Below are 19190 nucleotides of genomic sequence, written 5' to 3'. Positions count from 1 at the left end.
GTATGGGTGGGTTGCGCTTCGGCGGGTCGGTGTGGACTTGTTGGGCCGAAGGGCCTGTTTCCACACTGTAAGTGATCTAATCTAATCATTACGATCATGTCTAATCTGCCACCTTAATACTATTTTCCTGCACTATCCGCATCATCCCTTGATTTTTTTAAAATGCATTTAATATGTATATCAGTAGAAACACAGTGCAACTGACACCTAGGACATTAGCTGAACTCAGTAAATACTCTACTATCTCTGAAAATAATTGCATTTCTCTTGCTTTTAATCCCAACATCCTGCAACAAGTTGCTGCCTCAGCATTATATTCACACAGTCAGATCTAAGTTCAGGGATGCCAAATTAAGTTTTTGCCCTAAACGAAACAGCAAAATGTTGAATTTAGACACAAATGAGATTCTGTGATGGTCCTCAACCTCTCTGTTGAATTTAAGGCTCATACCCACATATGCCCTCTGGTTTATCTCATAGTTCTATTGTTGACTCGAGAGTGTGGTGCTGTAAAAGCACAGGTGGTCAGGCAGCATCTGAGGAGGAGAGACAAGGTGAGGGGTTGGGGGTGTGGCGAGGATAGATGGGAAAGGTGGTGGACAGGTCAGGAGGGCAGTGCTGAGTTGGAGGCTTGGGTCTGGGTTAATGTGTGGGGAAAGGAAATAGAAAACTGTTGAAATCCACATTGATCCCGTGTGGTTGCAGGGTCCCACGGCAGAATATAAGGCATTCTTCCTTCAGGCATCAGATGTTAATGGTTTGGCGGTGCAGGCTGCTCAGGACCAGCATGTCCATGACTGAGTGGGGTGGGGGGGGGAGTTTAAGTGTTCAGCCACAGAGCAGTGGGGTTGGTGGGTGTGGGTGTCCCAGAGATGTTCTCTGAAATGATCTGCAAGAAGGTGTCCTGTTTCCCCTATGTAGAGGAGACCACATCGGGTACAACGGATACAGTAGATGACATTGTTGGAGGTACAGGGAAATTTCTGTCTTCTATTGTTGACTGCCTCAGTTTAATTATTTGCATACTATCACCCTTGGCAAAATTATTTATTTCAGTGTCCTTTTGTCAAGTTAGCTAAAGATGATTGGTTTCACCCCTGCTGATCTTACTTTCTCCAACTGCATACCTGCCTGGAGAAGTCCACACTTAACATAGATCATCAGTACTTGTTAAACTGAAATCATCAACTTTGATACTCAAAACATAGTTTCAATTTGGACCTCAAGCAGGTGTGAATATCTGTCCTCTTCACACTTGGCAAACCCAATCGGTTCTCTGCCTCTTGAGGTTTTGGTTTCCAGATACCACTTGTCCTCTGCAAATTCCTCCAAGGTTATGTTCCACACCTGTTCCAAAAACTCCTCCAGCTATCTCTTCATGCATCCTTTGCTTGTTCAACACTGGATTAATACTCATTTGTCACTCCCTTCTGATTGATATGTGATGGTCCTTTCTTCACTCATTACACTGACTTCAACATCTTTGCTTTAATGATTTACCTTTTGATTTTCAAAAGCCCTAAATGAGTCTTGCATTTTACCACCCCCGTTCTTTCCATTATTACTCTTAATGTGTATGCTGTTTAACTGCTATTTTGTCAGTATACATACTGACACAACTGGTCACTGATCATGGGATATCACTGAAATTGAAGTTCAGCTTCTATAGGTTGCCATTCAAAAATTTATCATTGAGGTTGTTCCTAATTCTTATTTTTTTACAACAAAGGATATTATCCTTATAAGACAGTACCTTAGAAAAAAAATATCAAGTATAGTATGCAATTCATACCTTTTGCCATACACAGCTGCACCTGGATCCTGGAACTGGGCTTCCAATTCTTGAACCTCTTCGACCAGAGTTTTACATAAAGTTCTCTTAATGCTGAAAATGACCATTAAATTGATTCTTAATGACAGATACGTTAGAATTCTCTAGTGGAATTAAAAGTTCAAATTTGGAAAAACAAGTTTCCCTGAATAGTATTTCACAGATTTTGCAGAAAACCATTTACAATTATGCACCAAGGCATAGAAGATCTGCCAAAAAAGTTAAACAAAATAGAAATTAAATCAAAAGAATGCAAAATGAAACATTGACTTATTTAAAAGAACAGCTTCATTGTTTGAATATTCTTTAAAAGTAAGAAGGGATCAAGCCAAAAACTAGCACACCGAGCATCAGATTATAAATTCCATTACAGATAAGGTGCAATTAGAACAGGAGGCTTGTACCATCTCAGTTTCATCATTTTCTCCCTAGTACTTCAATTCATGGTTTCTTTTTGCAAAAGCCTACTAAAGCATCAAAAGTTGCCTTGGTTCACAATTTCCTGAAATGAAGTAATGTCCTTTAAAATAATCACTCTGAACTGAAATTCTATCAAATAATTCAAATACTTGATACCACTATCGTAACTTCGAACTGTCACAATATTTCAGCTTGGTATTTCACTTACTTTAAGAAAAATGAATAACTTTTCTTTTAGAACTAAGAGTTTCAAAAAGATTTTTACATTTATTTTTGTCATACATACACTTTGTAAGTCACATCCCAGAGAAGAGAAGTAATTGGGATGAAGAATAGGCCCATCCAAAACACACCAGAGCTGAACAACATTACTGCCTACGGAAGTGAATAAAACATAAATTTTACATTTTAAGCAGTAGCAAATACATTTTCAATACCAAAAATTATTCACAATGTTGTACTAATGGTTCGTTGTCATGAGTCATAGGTAGAAGGAAGATTACCCTCAAATGATTTACCAACAATTACAATAATTTATCAAATACATTTTATTGTTCTGCCTGCATTTTGAGCATAGTGATAGAAATTTTGATGCTTTGGAACAACACAAAAAAGTGAAACAATATCTTGAAGAGTATTAAAAAAATACAGAAAATATTAGAAATCTGAAATAAATGCAGAAAATGTTGGAGTAATTCAGCATGTTTGGTTGCAGAATTCTGAATTCAATAACATCATATTGGACTTGAAATATTATCTGTTTCTCTCTCCAAATGCTGCCAGACTTGCTACTTTGTTACTTGAAAGATATATGTGCATAGAAGGCAGTGCATCAAAGTTTCTCGAGACTGATTTCTAGGAGATGGGATTGTCCTATGAAGAAAGTTTGTGCAGGATAGGCCTACATTCTCTAGCGGTTGGAAGAATGAAAGGTAATTGACTTGAAACATAAACATCAAGAAGGGCTTGATGGGGTAGACGCTGGAAAGATTTAATGCCCCGATTTTGTAGTAAACAAGGAATTGGCCATTTACAATTGATAAGAGGATACATTTCTTCACTCAAAGGAACACAGGCCTCTCAAATTCCTGACTTTAGACAGTTGAGAATGCTCAGTTGAGTATATTAAGATAGAGTTTGGATGCTAAGTGAATTAGCTGATGTAGCAACAATGCAGGAGAAGTGCAACTGAGGAGGAAATCGGCCATGACCATAGCGAACATTGGTACAACAGTTTAGAAAGGCTAAATGTCTTCTCCTGGTCCTATTTCTATGTACTTATATAAAATCATTGTGCCTCAAACTAATCTGATGAGAAACTAAGCATAACACTCAGCTGGACAATGATGGAAATGTTTTGGAGGGTAATGTGGTCAACCATATCAAAGATCACAGACAAGTCAAGAAGGACAAGGAAGAATAGTTTACTTTATCAAAGTCATGGAGGATGTCATTTATGACTTTGATAAGAGCTATTTTGATACATTTTATTTACTACTACCAATACTTTAACTTTTTCTTTTGGAGTTCTCCCCTCCTGCTTTCTAATGTCTCCACTCTCAACTTCTCTTATTTTTATATTTCCTCTGCAAATTTCAGAAGTGAGACTTTCGAACAAAACCTTATTATGCACTTGTTCTCATCACATGAACATGTCTCAGCTTGTGATTCATGAGGTTGAGTTAAAACCCTTGCCAAAGATTTGCAAACAAAATCTAGGCTAATACTTCAGAGTAGTGGAGGAGTGCTGATAAGTAAGAGATGTCATGTTTTGGATGAGACATTAAACAGAATTCACCTTCTTATTCAGCTGGATGTACAAGATACTGCATCACTTTTTCTTTGAAATGAAGGAAAGTCTGGCATTAACCCACCCAATATATTTCCTCAACTATACTGCAAAATTGCAAAAACAGACTAACTGGCTATTCATCTCACTTGCTGCTGGGGTATTTTGTAAGCAAATAGACATCACCATTTAATAAGCATTTGTGATTAAGTTTTTCAAATCATTTCCAAATTATTTTTCAAGTAAGCTGTCTAGCACTTTGGAACAGCCTGAAAACAAGAATGTAAAATCAATTCAGGTTCTTTTGCCTTTCTTTCCTTTTTCTCCCTTCTACATAAGTAATCGGTCATTTTTTCATATTATGCACAGTTTTGACAATTCAAGGCATTTCTGTCTCAGTTGTCTCTTTAATAGGAAAGCCCTTTCCTTTACATCTCAAGTACTGGATCCTTCACATCTTCTTTCACTATTCTATCAGCCAGCTGTCACCCTCCTCTGATGTCTAAATGGATTCTTGTCCTCGACAATATACCTCAACTCCAATCACTGTCCCTGAACAAAGGCATCACTATTGGGATCTGCAACAATCTTTGCTACACCTGGGATTCTGTAGGACATGTGGTTCATTCTTGTTCCAATCCCTCAATGGCTTCTGACTTCAATGCCACAATCTCTCATATCAGTCCAATTATTGTGCAATCGCTTCTTTCTACAGTTGTTCAAAGGATGAGAATTTCATTAACGTTTTTTCCTTCCCACACGTCACAAAACATTACTTTTTTCTTGAGTTGGAGATGCCGGTGTTGGACTGGGGTGTACAAAGTTAAAAATCACACAACACAGGTTATAGTCCAACAGGTTTAATTGGAAGCACACTATCTTTTGGAGCGACGCTCCTGATCATCTGATGATCATCTGATGATCATCTGATGAAATCACCTGATGAAGGAGCGTCGCTCCGAAAGCTAGTGTGCTTCCAATTAAACCTGTTGGACTATAACCTGGTGTTGTGTGATTTTTAACTTTACTTTTTTCTTGGCCTCGAGAATCTTATTTTTCTGATCTTGCCATATTTTTCAAACTGGTGCACCATTGCCTGGGAAAATTCTACCCTTACTGTGAGAAGATTATTTGAATTTACCATCAAAAGCAAAACAGGCTGATGAAAAAGTAGTTTAAATTGGGAATGATAGGCATATCTCATGAATTTAGTTAAAATTTGAGGTGACCACTAATATGGTGGATCAGGGAATACCAATGTTCTCTGTGTGGACTTCAAGAAGATATCTGATAAAATTCCATACAGGAGATTATTGGCAACAGTGAAAACACATGGAGCTGAATAATCTTGTAACATGGGTTGGTAATACATTGGAGATAAGAACGACAGGAAGTGATATTCTCTAGGATCTATGCCGGGACTGCAATATTTCACCAGATATATTAATCAAATAGATGAAGTAATTAAGAGTTGTATATCTATATCCAAAGCTAACATAAAGCTAAGCGGGCACAGTAAGTTGAGAGATGACAGTCTTTATCCTTTGAAAATTTTCCTGAGTGACTAAATTTTGATATGTGGAATTCAATGTAGGAAAATAGGAGGCCATCCAATTCAGATCCGAGAAAATATTCCAATTTGGTTTTCTTAGTGGGGAGAGAAGAAACTGATTTAAGTGTCCATATATACAAATCATTAAATACTATTTTATTTAATCTAGTTTTTCACCAGATTAAATTACTAGATTTTCTAGTAGGTTGCATTCCTACTTTTCCACTAGCCTTGTCATTCTAGGTTAGTTGGTGCTGTCAAAGAAGCCTTGGGGAACTGCTACAGTACATCTTCAAGATGGTGGAGAGCATGAATGTTAAAGTTGGTGGATGGTGTAGTCATCAAGGTTTGTTCTGGATGGTATCAAGCTTCTAGAGTGTTGCTGGAGCTGCATTCATCCAGACAAGTGGTCAGCATTCCATCACACTCCTGACTTGTACCTGAATTTAGGGAGTCCGGAGATGACTTTCTTGCAGCAGAATTCCTAAAGTCTAACTTGCTATTGTAGACACAATATTTAAATAGCTGTCCAGTTCAATTTCTGCTGAATGGTAAACTCCAGAATGTTGATAGTGGGAAATAGAGTGGTTGTAATTTAATTGAATGGGAAGGGGACATAATGGTTAGATTCTCTTTTGTTTGAGGTGGTTATTACCATGCACTTGTGTGATACAAATGGAAATGTTGGTGGTTAACTCAATGAAGAGACATAATAGAATAGAATTAGAGAAACACTTCCTTTGCTGGAAGAGTTGTGAACAAGGAGGCACAGTCTTAAAAATTGAATTTCACATTCGAGGAGCAATCAGGAAGCATGTCTTCATAAAAAAAGCAGCTGAAATCCAGAACTCCCTTCCCCAAAAGGTTATAAGTCCTAGGCCAATTAAAATTTGACACAAGGATGATAGGTTTTTGTTGGGAATTGAATCGCCGAGTGTGCTTGAGGGATTTGTTCTATGTTAAACCCATTTGCAGTTCCTCTGTAATATGTCATTCTATTTGACTCTTATATTTGTTGTTTCCCTGCCCATTTGTCATATCCCTAAAAGAGGCTAAATATTTTCAACTTTTAATTTGCGATACAGGGTCTGCATTTAAAACATTAACATATTTTGCTTTTTATCAATGTACATAGTGAGTATTTTCAGCAAATTCCACTTTTATTTTAGATTGCCAGTTTGTTTTTACTATAATGTGTGAATTACATATCTGCCACCCTATTATAGAACAGTTTTGTGCAATAGCAATCAACAAGTTTGAAAAATGAAATATATATTTATTTATTCTCTCTTTTGACTGGCTGACAATATCTGTCATCAAGTGCCATGCAATAAAAATAGCTTTCATCTTCCAAATGATGTGACATGCTTCAGCTGCTTGTTAAAACTGCAGTCAAAACAAACCTTTTTCCATCATGTAAGATGCACCATGAGGAGAGTTAGATTACAGATAGCAATCAAGGTAAATGCATCATTTTTATAGCTCACAACGAAGTACCATTCGACTTCTACAAGAAGTGTCTTTCACATTTTTTTGCAATTACTTGTTAAAGATAGATTAAAAAGAAAGACAATATGTTCATGATCTATTTTAGCTACACTTCCGTATTTACTGCATCACCAAATGACTTGCAATTTATTAATCTTAATGGTTTAAAATTAACATTGATGATTATAGATCTGCACATTTTCTTTCTCAAAATCTTGAGATTCCTCTATTAACATTAAAACAGCTGGTATCCTCCCAACTGATATTGTCACCAAATTAATCATTATATGCTCAACTTGACAGTGCCTGTAAATTTTCAGATCTCAGCTGTGGAGTATACCCAAGTGTATCTCTGTTCCAGACAAGCACCAAAACATGTTTGACAGATGTGTCTAGAAAGATATTTGAGCAGGGTGAAAAGTCTTGAGTGAAAATTGTAATTATTTATTTTTTCACATTTGGGTGAACAAATCCACAAGGATAGGATTATAAGTACTTTCATATACTTTTATTGTGGCACAAGAACAAGCTGTAATAAACCTTACAGGCTCTTTCATTGCATGTTTAAGACATGATGGGAAGATTTAAATCATTGCGGCTCATGGATGAGTGATGGGCTTGTTTTTAAAAGGGCCTCTTTAACAGCCACTGATTGACTAGATTTCCTCCCTTTCCTCTCCCTTCCCTCCCATAAATCTCAATGTTTTCTGAAAATAGTTTGTCTTATGTAGATATATGTAATTATTTTGATGAGAGCAGTTTGGAGGTTCAGGGTATTGTCTCACTTTGGCACAATTGACCAAATAAAAATTGATACCCCAGTTGTCAACTGGTAGGATTGGTACAATGCCCAGGGTACAGCAACTACCACTTAGGGCTTAAAACATTTGCCCAGATATACCTCCAGATCTCTCATTCATGAATTTAAATTTACATTTATGATGGTGCATCTATAATTGCAGCATGTCTTGAAGCTTAACACATCACTTCAGATTGGTGCAGTATTTAAACTTAGAATAGTTTATTTTAGAAGCATTTAATAAACAGTTCTCTTTTTATCCCCTATTTGTGCCATTCCTGAAACCATCCATATGTAGGCTTAACTATCTATTGTTTTACTTATTCACTATCCATGTTATGCAGGAAAGGATGACTTGACTTCATAAGACATGGCATCTAATAATTAAACTGCCTTTGAAAATGAAAATCTATATACTGTTTCAAACAATAATTGAACAATACATTGAAACAATATTTCAGACAACTTTGTTTAAAGAGAGTTAAATTTAAAATGAAACAATATCAATTTCACATTTTCATGTTATTAGAAAGCACAACATTCTGTTTATAGAACATAGAACAACACAGCACAGAATGGGCTCTTTAGCTCAATGTCGTGCCAAACATGACTCCAAATTAAACTAATCCTTTCTGCTGGTTCTTGGTCCATATCCCTCCATTCCTTATGTATTCACATGCTTATTTGAAAGCCCCTCAAACGTTCCCAATCGCATCTACCATTCCACTAAAAGTCTTCCATCTGTTACATATTTGAAGGCACAGAATAGGCTGTTTTGATCTTTTTTAAATGAGCAATTCAAACTAAAAAGTCACTTACCCAACAAACACCTATTTTTTGTTTAAAAACAGGAAAAATCAGATTGCTTAAAATAGCTTCCAAAGATCAAGCAGTGGCAATAATGTTTTCTCACACATACCATTACAAGTTTCCAAAAATTTATAACACATCAAATTAATAACACAATCAAAATCAATGTTGGGGAAACCCTCCCCTCAAACTTGACTATCTCCAATACTTAAAATAACTTTGCTCCCTCTTGACTGAAACATCACTTTTATTCCCACTCCAACAGTGACTATCCTTGGACCAAAAACAATCATTGAATTTGATGACCAAAGGATAAAAACATTATACAAAGTTTGTCCTTTCTGCTCTGTTACATGAAGATTAAAAACAAGGAACAAGTATAAATGAGCTTGCTTTGCCATTCAATAAGATCATGGCTGATTTGATTTGAACTTCAACTCTACATTCTTACGTGCCCCCAATAATCTTTCACTCCTTTGTGACCAAGAATATATCTACTGCTTGCTTAAAAATATTTAAAGCTTTTGCATCCATTGCCTTGAGTTAGGGAAGTCCAACAATGTACAACCCTCAAAAATTTTCCTTTTCCCCTCATCTCTGCCTTAAATGGGTGGATCCTTATTTTTACACGATGATCCCGAGTTCTAGATTCTCCCACAAGAAGAACATCCTTTCCACAGCTACCCGATCAAGTCCGCTTATGATCTTATGCTCCAATTAATTTACTTCTAAGTCTTCTAAACTTCAGACAATAAATGCTTCTCTGCCTAGCCTTTCCTCACAAGACAGTTTGCTCATTCTAGGTATTAGTTTAGTAAACCTTGTTTGAACTGCATGGTGTGTGGTGAACAGTACTTTCCACAGTACTCCAGATGTCATCTCATCAGTGACCTGTATAACTGACGCATAACCTTCATAATTTTTCATTGAATTCCCTTCGTAATAAAAATAACGTGCCATTTGCTTTCTTGATTACTTGGTATAACTGCAAAGTAACCTTTTGAGACAAAAACAGAAATCGCTGAAGAAACTTGTGGCAGTAACTGTGGAGAGAAAGCAGAGTTAAATGTTTCAGATCCAGTGACGACTTCTTCAGGACTGATTGTAGCTAGGAAATGGTGTACATGCTGAAGATGGGGAGGGGGGAGGAGTAAACAATGGGTAGAGAGGGGCCCAGAGAAAAAGAGAATAGCAGTCGGGCAGACAAAAGAATAGGTAATGGTTAGTCTAGGAGAATAAATTGCTGCTAATGGGGACCATTAGTAGCTGACCATGAGTTGGTTGTGGTAGCAGCCCATGTGATGAGAGGGCTGGGGAAAGGACAAGGAAGATGATACTCAGGCCCTAAAATTATGGAACTCTATATGACTTCCTGAAGGCTGCAAGATCCCAAGCAGAAAATGAGATTCTGCTCTTCCAGTTTGCACTAAGCTTTGCTGGAGTGCTGCAGTGAACCTGAGCGAGATGTTGACCAGAGAACATGGTGGCAGGCAACCAGAAGCTCAGGGTCATTGTTGCAGCCGAAATGTAGATTTTACGCAAAGTGGTCACCCAGTTTGCATTTTGTCTTCTTACTGTTGAGGAGACCACATTGTGAGCAAAATACAGGAGACTAGATTGAGTGATGTGTAGATAAATTACTTCTTTACCTGGAAGGTGTGCCTGGGGTCTTGGACGATGAAGGAGGAGGAAGTAAAGGGACATGTGTTACATCTTATACATTTGCATGGAAAGGTGTCATGGGAATGTGGGAAGGTACAGAGCGTGGAGGAGGACTGGACCAAGTAGTTGCATAGGGAAAGGAAGGCTGACAAGGGAGTGGAGAGAGATGTGTGTCTGGTGGTGACATTTTGCTGGAAGTGGCAAAATTGGCAATTTATTATCCTTTGGATGTTGATGCTGGTGGGATGAAGTGTGAAGACTGGAGAACCCTATCTCTGTTGTGGCGGGAACAGAAGGGGTGAGGGCAGAAGTGCAGGAGGTGGGTCAGACACATTTAAGGACCCTGTCATTCATAGTGGTGGGAATCATCGGTTGAGGAAAAAGGTGGCCATTTCAGTGGTCCCCTTGTGGAAGCTGATATTATCAAAAGGTAACTGAGAGAGATAGTGAATTTGCAGTGGATGCAGGTGGCCAGCTTATCCCCAGAAATGGAAACAGAGATGTCGAGGAAGGGAAAATAGGAAACAGAAATGGATCAGGTGAAAGTGAGAGCAGGGTGGAAATTGGAGGCAAAATTGCTATTCTGGAAGAGAGGAAAGCACCACGATGTATCAGAGAAAAGAGTTGTGGGATGGACCCCCAAGTAGGATTGGAACAAGGAATGTTTCACGTACCCCACAAGAAACAAGCAAAGCTGGGGCCCACGCAGGTATCCACGGTCACATGTTTGATCTGAACAAAGCGAGAGGTGTTAAAGGAGACATTGTTCAGAATGAGGACAAGCTCGATGAGGCAGAGGGTGATGGTGGTGGATGGGGATGGTTCAAGGCTTTTTTTTTCAGGAAAAAGTGGACAGTCCTGAGACATTACACTCCTTTTGCTCGATTTTTGCCCGCTCAGAACCTATCTATATCTCTTTGTAGGAACCTATGTCCTCTTCACAACTCATTTTCTTACCTATCTTTGTGCCATCAGAAAATTTAGCTTCTATATGCTCAATCCTTTCATCGAAATCATTTATATAAATTGTAAAGAGCACTGACCCCTGTGGTACATCATTCATGACATCTTAGCAGCCTGACAAAGACCCATTTATTCCTACTTGTTGCTTCCTGTTAGTCAGCCAATCTTCTAATATGCTAATATGTTACCTCCAGCACCATGAGTTTTTATTTTCTGCAATAATCTTTGATGTGGAACTTCATCAAATGCCTTCTGGATATCTAAGTATAATGCACCCAGTGGTTCCCTTTTATTTACAGCAAATGTTACTCCTACAATGAACTCCAACAAATTAGTAAACATGATTTCGCTTTGAAAAACCATGTTGGCTCTGCCTGATTTTGTTGATTTTATGCAAGTGCCCTTTTATAACATCTTTAATAATATGATGTAACATTTTCCCAATGATATATGATAAGCTAACTGACCTGTAGTTTCCATTTACCTTCTTAATTACCTGTTATACCTGCAGACCAACCTTCTGTGATTCATGCAAAAGGACACCCAGGTCCCTCTGCAAATCTGCATGCTGCAATTTTTTTACCGTTCAAATAATAGTCTTTTTTTACTGTTATTCCTACCAAAACAGATGACTTCACATTACTAACATTGTACTCAATTTGCCAGACCATTGCCCACTCACTTAAACTATGTCCCTTTGCAAAGTTTCAGAGTGCTCTGCACCTTTTGCTCTACCACTCATCCGAGTGTCATCTGCAAACTTCGACACGCTACACATAGTCCGCAACTCCAAATCATCTATGTAAATTGTGAATAACTGTGGTCCCAACACTGATCCCTGAGGCACCCCAGGGATTGCCAACCAGAAAAATCACTCATTTATCCCCACACTTTGCTTCCTGTTAGTTAACCAATTCTCTCTCCGTGCTAATACATTGCCTGTAACGCCATGCATCTTTATCTTATGCAGCAATTTTTTTTGTGCAGCACTCTGATGAATGCTTTTTGGAAATCTAAATACACCACATCTATTGGGTTACTGTTGTCCACTGTGCTCATAATGTTTTCATAGAATTCCAGTAGATTAGGTAAGCATGACCTGCCCTTCACGAACCCACACTACGTCTGCCCAACGGTACAGTTCCTATCGAGATGTCTTGCTATTTCTTCCTTAATAAGTTCAAGTATTTTTCCCACTACAGAAATTAAGCTAACCGGTCTATAATTCCTCATCTTTTGACTATCTCCTTTCTTAAACAGTGGCATCACATTTGCTGTTTTCCAATCTGCTGGAACTGTCCGAGAACCCAGAGAATTTTGAAAAATTACTACAAGTGTGTTTGCTATGTCTCCCGCCGTCTCTTTTAGTACCCTGGGATATATTAGGGTCAGGAAACTTGTTTACCTTGAGTACCATTAGCTTGCCCAACACTACCTCTTTTGTGATAATATTGGTTCTAGGTCCTCACCTACCTTAGTCTCCTTGTCAATTACTGGCATGTTATTCATGCCCTCCACACTGAAGACCGACACAAAATATCTGTTAAATGCCTTGGTCATTTCCTCATATCCCATTACTAAATCCCTCTTCTCATCCTCTGTTTACTGACCAAAGTTTACCTTAGCTACTCTTTTTCATTTTATATTTTTTGTAGAAACATTTGTTATGTCTTTATATTCTGAGCTAGTTTACTTTTATAATCTCTCTTACTTTTCTTTCTAGCATTTTTAGCGATGACATTTCTGTTGATCTTTAAAGTTTTCCCAATCTTCTAGTTTCCAGCTAGTCTATGCCACGTTGTATGCCTTCTCTTTCACTTTGATAGCCTCCCTTATTTCCTTAGACACCCATGGCAGATTACCCCTTTTCCTACAGTCCTTCCATTTCATTGGTAAATGCTTTTGCTGAGCACTTTGAAAAATTGCTTTGAAAATCCTCCACTGTTCGTCAACTGTCCCACCATAAAGTCTTTGCTTCCAGTCTACTTTAGTCAACTCCTCCTTCATCTTATTGTAGTCTTCTTTATTTAAGCACAGGACACAAGTATTGGATTTTATCTTCGCACTTTCCATCTGTATTCTAACTTCAACCATACTGTGATCGCTCCTTCCAAGAGGATCCCGAACTGTGAGATCATTAATTATTCCTGCCTCATTACACAGCAATTTTTGATTTTACACCAAGTCTCACGAGCTACTTCTTTTAAACTGTAGGATGAAATCCATCAGGACCTAGGATATATCAACTCACAGTTCCAACAGTTAATTCAGTACTTCTTCTCTGGTAACTGTAATTTTAAGTTTTTTTGCTCTCTTTCAATTTCTAAGTTACAGCTATTTCTGTGATGTTGCTTGTATTCTTGTTAGCGAAGACCACAGCAAAGTACCTGTTCAATTTGTCTGCTCTCTTTATCCTCAATTACTAATTCCCCAATGTATTTTCTATGGAAGCAACACACTGTTAATTCTTTTCTTTTTTAAGAATCTGAAAAAAACCTTTTCCGATCAGATGTTGGGAAACTTGAAAGGATGCAGAATAGATTTACAAGGATGTTGCCAGGGTTGGAGGGCTTGAGTGAGAGGAGAGGCTGAACAGATCCATGTCAGATGCCATATCACTTAACCTTCACTCCTCCCTAGAGTATCTTGACACCAAGAACAGCTACATAAGAATCCTACTCAATGATTACAGTTCAGCCTTCAACACTATTACCCCCTACAGACTGATTACTAAACTTAGTGATCTCTGACTAAGCCCCACTCTCTGCAATTGGATCCTCAGTTTCTTGACCCACAGGCCACAATCAGTGAAGATTGGGAACAATATTTCATCCTCACTAACACTCAACACTAGAGCCCCCCCAGGGGTGTGTACTCAGCTCCCTATTGTATTCACCGTATACCCATGACTGCGTCGCTAAGTACCAGACTAATGCCATTTACAAGTTCGCTGATGACACCACCTTGGTCGGTCGAATCTCAGATGGTGATGAAACAGACTTCAGATGGGAAGTGGAAGACCTGGAAAAATGGTGCACTGACAACAACCTAGCTCTCAATGCTAGCAAAACCAAGGAACTCATCATTGACTTTCGGCGGGATGCTACTCATGCCCCCTACACATTACAGCACAGAGGTGGAATGAGTGGAGAGTGTCAAGCTCCTGAGAGTGGTCATCCACAAGCTTTCTTGGACTCCTCATGTGGATGCACTGGTTAAAAAGGCCCAATAACGTCTCTTCTTCCTCAGGTAGCAGAGGAAATTTGGCATGACGGCAAATACCTTTGCCAACTTTTAAAGGTGCACCATCGAGAGTATTCTGTCTGGATGCATCACTACCTGGTATGGCAACTGTACCATTCAAGATCGGAGACAGTTACAGAGAGTGGTGAACTCGGCCCAGACAATCCCAAAGACCAACCTCCCATCTATAGAATCCATCTGCCAGGCACTCTGTCAAGGAAAGGCCGCCAGCATTCTCAAAGATCCATCCCATCCTGGCAGTGTTTCTTTACAACTTCTACCATAGAAGGTACAGAAGCCTGAACATGCACAAGCCAGTTTCGTAACAGTTTCTACCCTACTGTTGTTAGAATACTGCATGGACTTATAAACTCTTAATATTCGCCTGTTACTGTGTTTTTGTTTTTGCCGCTGTTTACCTGTTATTTGCTTATCTATGCTATTTAACTATGTGACCTGCTCACAAGACACTGTGCTTCGGTACACGTGACAATAAACTCAATTCAATTCAAAGTCAACTGAAAGCAGAACAGCATCAGTCCATACTTGAAAATCACAACAAAAACAGAAATTTCTGGAAAATCTCAACATCTGGCAGCAACTGTGGAGAGAAATCAGAGTTAATGTTCTGGTTCTAGTGACCTTTCTACAGAAGGGTCTGGAAAATGAAAATGTTCTGATTTATGCATCCAGATGCCTTTTAAATGTTAAAATTACACCCGTAACCTCCATTTCCTTTGGTAGCTTGCTCCATACATGCACTAGCGTCTGCATGAAAAACTTACCCCTCAGGTCCTTTATAAATCTCTCCCCTCTCACTTTAAGCTCGGAGACAGTCATTGTCCGCCACTTGTGTGCCGCAAATGTCATTTCCCACTTGTTAGTCCAAGCCTGGATATTGTCCAAGTCTTGCTGCATTTAAACTTGGACTGCTTCAATGCATGAGTATTTGGAATGGTGCTGCACATTGTGCAATCCCCACTTTTGAGCTCATGATGAAGGGAAGTTCATTGATGAAGCAGCTGAAGGTGGTCATCCCTAGGACACTACTCTGAAGAACTCCTGCAGAGGTTTTGGTTTCTTGAAAAATCACAACTTTACAAACAGCCTTGAGTCATGTGGTTACAGCGTTAAGTCCCACTATAACACAATCTGGGTTGACAGTTAAATGGATTTCTGAGGGAGCACTGAAGCTGGTGTTGTTTTAACGAGGCATTTAAATGGAGACCGTTTATTGAACATAACACATACAATAACAGAGGTAGGCCATTATGACCCTTTAAGTCTGCCTGCGGCTGATTGATTGAGGCCTTAGCTTCAAATTTCTGCCTGCTCCTTATACCCTGGATTCTCTCCTATTAAAACTCTGACTCACTCATTCTTTTCTCCTAAGTCAATAATATAGATTGTAAATAGTCAAGGCCTCAGCATTGACCACTGTGTGACTCCATTAGTTACAATTTGCCGACCAGAAAGAGCCATCTATTCTGACTGTTTCTTTTTAGCTAGCCAATCCCTTACCTATCTTAATATACCCCCCCAACTTGATAATCTCATTTTATGTAGAAGGGTCACCATTTCTGAGGCACGTTATCAAATGTCTTTTGGAAATCCAAATATACTATGTGTACACCCTGTACACCCTACTTATTACATTCTCAAAGTACTTTATCAAGCACATCAGAAAAACATGCTGACTTCCTAAGTGCATTAAATTGCTCCGAATGTCCTCTACTTCCTTAATAATGGATCCAAGCACTTTCCCATGAACAGATTTAGGCTCTTTGACTTGTAACAGCTTTTTGTCTCCGTTCTTTCCTTGAATAAAACTATTATTTTTGTGGATTTTCAATCCTCAGATCAAGGACAGTTTGGAAGATAATAATCAATGGATCCAGTATCTCTCCAGGAGCTTCTTTAAATACCTGAGGATGCAGGTCAACAATGATCGGAACTTGTCAGCTTTTAGATTAATTCATTTTTCAAGAATTCTCTCTCATATAATAGTGATTGTTTCAAGTTCTGCCCTCACTTCTACCCCTTTGTTCTTCAACTATTTTTCCTTAGATGCTTGTTTTCTACTGGAAAGACAGACACAAAATGGTGGCACAAAGTCTCTGTCATTTCCTTATTTCCAAGTTTGATTATTTAAAGTACCAATAATAAGTTCACCTACTCTTTTCCATTTTATTTACCTGTAGAAGCTCTTAATGGTTGCTTTATATTTCTAGTTATTTTACACTCACATTCTAACCTCTTCATTTTAGTCATCCTTAGCTTGTTTCTAAAACCTTCCCAATTTTCTGGCTTACCACTAATCTTTGCCTTTCCTTTCCAGTTGTGACTGCAGTGTCACTTTCTCATTGAGCGTTTCTTCCTCAATGAATATATCTTACTTAAAAATTAGAACAAATACGCTTAAATGTCTGCTACAGCTTTTCTACCATTTTAGATTTTGACCTATTTTCTCCAGGGGATTGTAGCTTTGTGCTCTTTTCCATTATCTTCAATTAAAAGACTAGCTTCAGGACGATAGAGAGGATTCTAACACACTATTCAATAAAAATCAGGGAAATTTGCTAATTATATTTTAATATTTCTCAACCAATGGACTGAATTGTATGTCTACTGGGGATGCGATGGCTGAAGGGGTGGGGCATGAAACTGGATGCCATGGCACAGACACCGTACTTGTTGCTTAATTATTTCTGCAGGTACTCTACGTCAATTAATAACTACTTAAGAACCTCATACTGTCACCACTGTTGTTTCCAATGAAAGAGTCCAACAGTACCAAGTAACCCTCATACACTTTTTTTAAAATAATGATTCTTTCATTGGATTTTGGGAGTCACTGACAGGGCCAGGATTTGGTGCCTTGAATTAACTGGATCACAAAGTCATTTTAAAGAGCAGTTAAGAGTCAATCATATTTCTGTGGATTTTGAATTACATTAAGATCAGGCCAGGCAAGGATGTCAGATTTCTTTCCCTAACCAGATGGATTTTTACAACACCTATAGTTACCATGGTCATAATCACTGAAAGGAACTTTATTTTTCAAATTAACTAATGGGATTTATATTCTACCAGCTGCCTGGTGGAATTTGAATCTGTACCCTCAGGGTATTTGCATAAATCTCTGGAGGGGGGACACTATCACCCTTCCTTGCATAAAATTCAGTCCAACATTTCAAACTGAGTTTCTGACCATTTATCTCATTGCAGCTACAGCCTGGTCAATTTTATATACATCAATTCTACCCTTCCACTCTCTCAACATGATTAGACTTTGTGACTAAAACTAACTCAGTTGTTTCTTGTTAGCAGAAAACTGAACTAATTCTATTATTAAAAAAGGAAAGAACTACTCAATCCCATGAAGTGTATCTTGGATCATTTGTAATGAAATGCCCCACAACATCTTTATGCCTTACAATAATTATTTTTTTTCTCTTGGTTGGCAAGCTTTTGATCATGAGGTACGTTCATTAACTTTAAATGAGAGCATTTACCAATACAAAACAGACCAAACTGTTTGGTGACTTTAGCATTACCAGAACAACTTCAAAGTGTTCCCACTTTCGCATGTTAACTTTTCTTTCAATTGCCAGAAACATTTTGAGAACAAAGAATAAAGTTTAGCTTGCATTATCTTATTAAGTTGGGGGAGAAGACTAAACAGAAAACCAGTATGAAAACATTTGCCATAATTTTCTCCTGCAATGTCACTAATTTGAACAGAATTTTTAAACAGGCAACAATACAAAGTGCGTAACTGGTGTCAGTTACTAGTAAGTAGTAACTGACACCAGTTTCAATTTTGGAAGAAATGAGATTGCATTTTAAGTTCATGTAAAATTATTGTGGATTTCCATTGACATCAACTACATATTTAACATTTTCAAAATTGTTAAATAATATTTAATTCTGACAAGAGTCATCCCAATTGTTATCCATAATTCATTTTGCTACATTTTAAAAGGTAAGTGCTAGCGCTCTTTCATTTTCTGAATAAGACAATAGTCCTCCGTTTCAGTCATCAGAACTAATTTGTAGTAAAGAAAATCTATATTAACTATTTTAATACCATTTTGGATGAGAAGGACAAATAATGCAGGAAGCTTTATGTTCATGTAGTCTAATCCAAGTTGGTGATTTTATTCTCTGATTAAGCTGAAGACTGTTGAAGTTGCCTGTGCCGAGTTAATCGTAACTATTCTAATTTCAGTTCTGAAGAGAGGACAATTGGGACCTGCTATTCAAATTTCAGTGCCTTTAGAAATGATCAAAATGAATTAAAAAGACAAAGTTTTTATTTTATATTTGAAAGCCTGTCAGATTTTGTACTGCAGAGGTAATCCAAAGCTCAAAGATTTAAACCTCACATTCGTATTGAAAACAGAGAGTTTCATTGTATTTTGTACGAAGGGAAAAATAAAATCCCAGAGGTATTTCCTTCCTTTCTGTACAAAAGCTCTCCCCTCAACACCCCCCCTACCCCCCAAACACTGTGTAGAAACCATTTTTGTTTCTAACTTTTCACATCCCTCCACACACAGGCAAATCATCTGGGAAACAGAAAAGTGATCCTTTTCATATAATACTGGTAACAGGGGCAGTCTGTTCTGGG

The 19190-nt window shown here is 38.1% G+C and overlaps 1 protein-coding gene across 3 annotated transcripts in view; it reads right to left on the bottom strand.

Moving 5' to 3' along the window:
* Positions 1 to 19190, bottom strand: part of atp8a1 (ATPase phospholipid transporting 8A1) — a 354037-nt gene that overhangs the window by 13387 nt on the left and 321460 nt on the right. For all 3 annotated transcript variants that reach the window (XM_043691984.1, XM_043691994.1, XM_043692012.1), the window contains 2 exons: positions 2538 to 2626; positions 1793 to 1885 (listed from right to left, as the gene is read on the bottom strand). In XM_043691984.1, the coding sequence (XP_043547919.1) occupies positions 1793 to 1885; positions 2538 to 2626 (182 nt within the window). The remainder of the gene's footprint in view (positions 1 to 1792; positions 1886 to 2537; positions 2627 to 19190) is intronic.

This window comes from Chiloscyllium plagiosum, chromosome 1 (genome assembly GCF_004010195.1).
Source record: "Chiloscyllium plagiosum isolate BGI_BamShark_2017 chromosome 1, ASM401019v2, whole genome shotgun sequence".
NCBI lineage: Eukaryota > Metazoa > Chordata > Chondrichthyes > Orectolobiformes > Hemiscylliidae > Chiloscyllium > Chiloscyllium plagiosum.
This window is presented reverse-complemented; position numbering and strand designations above follow the sequence as displayed.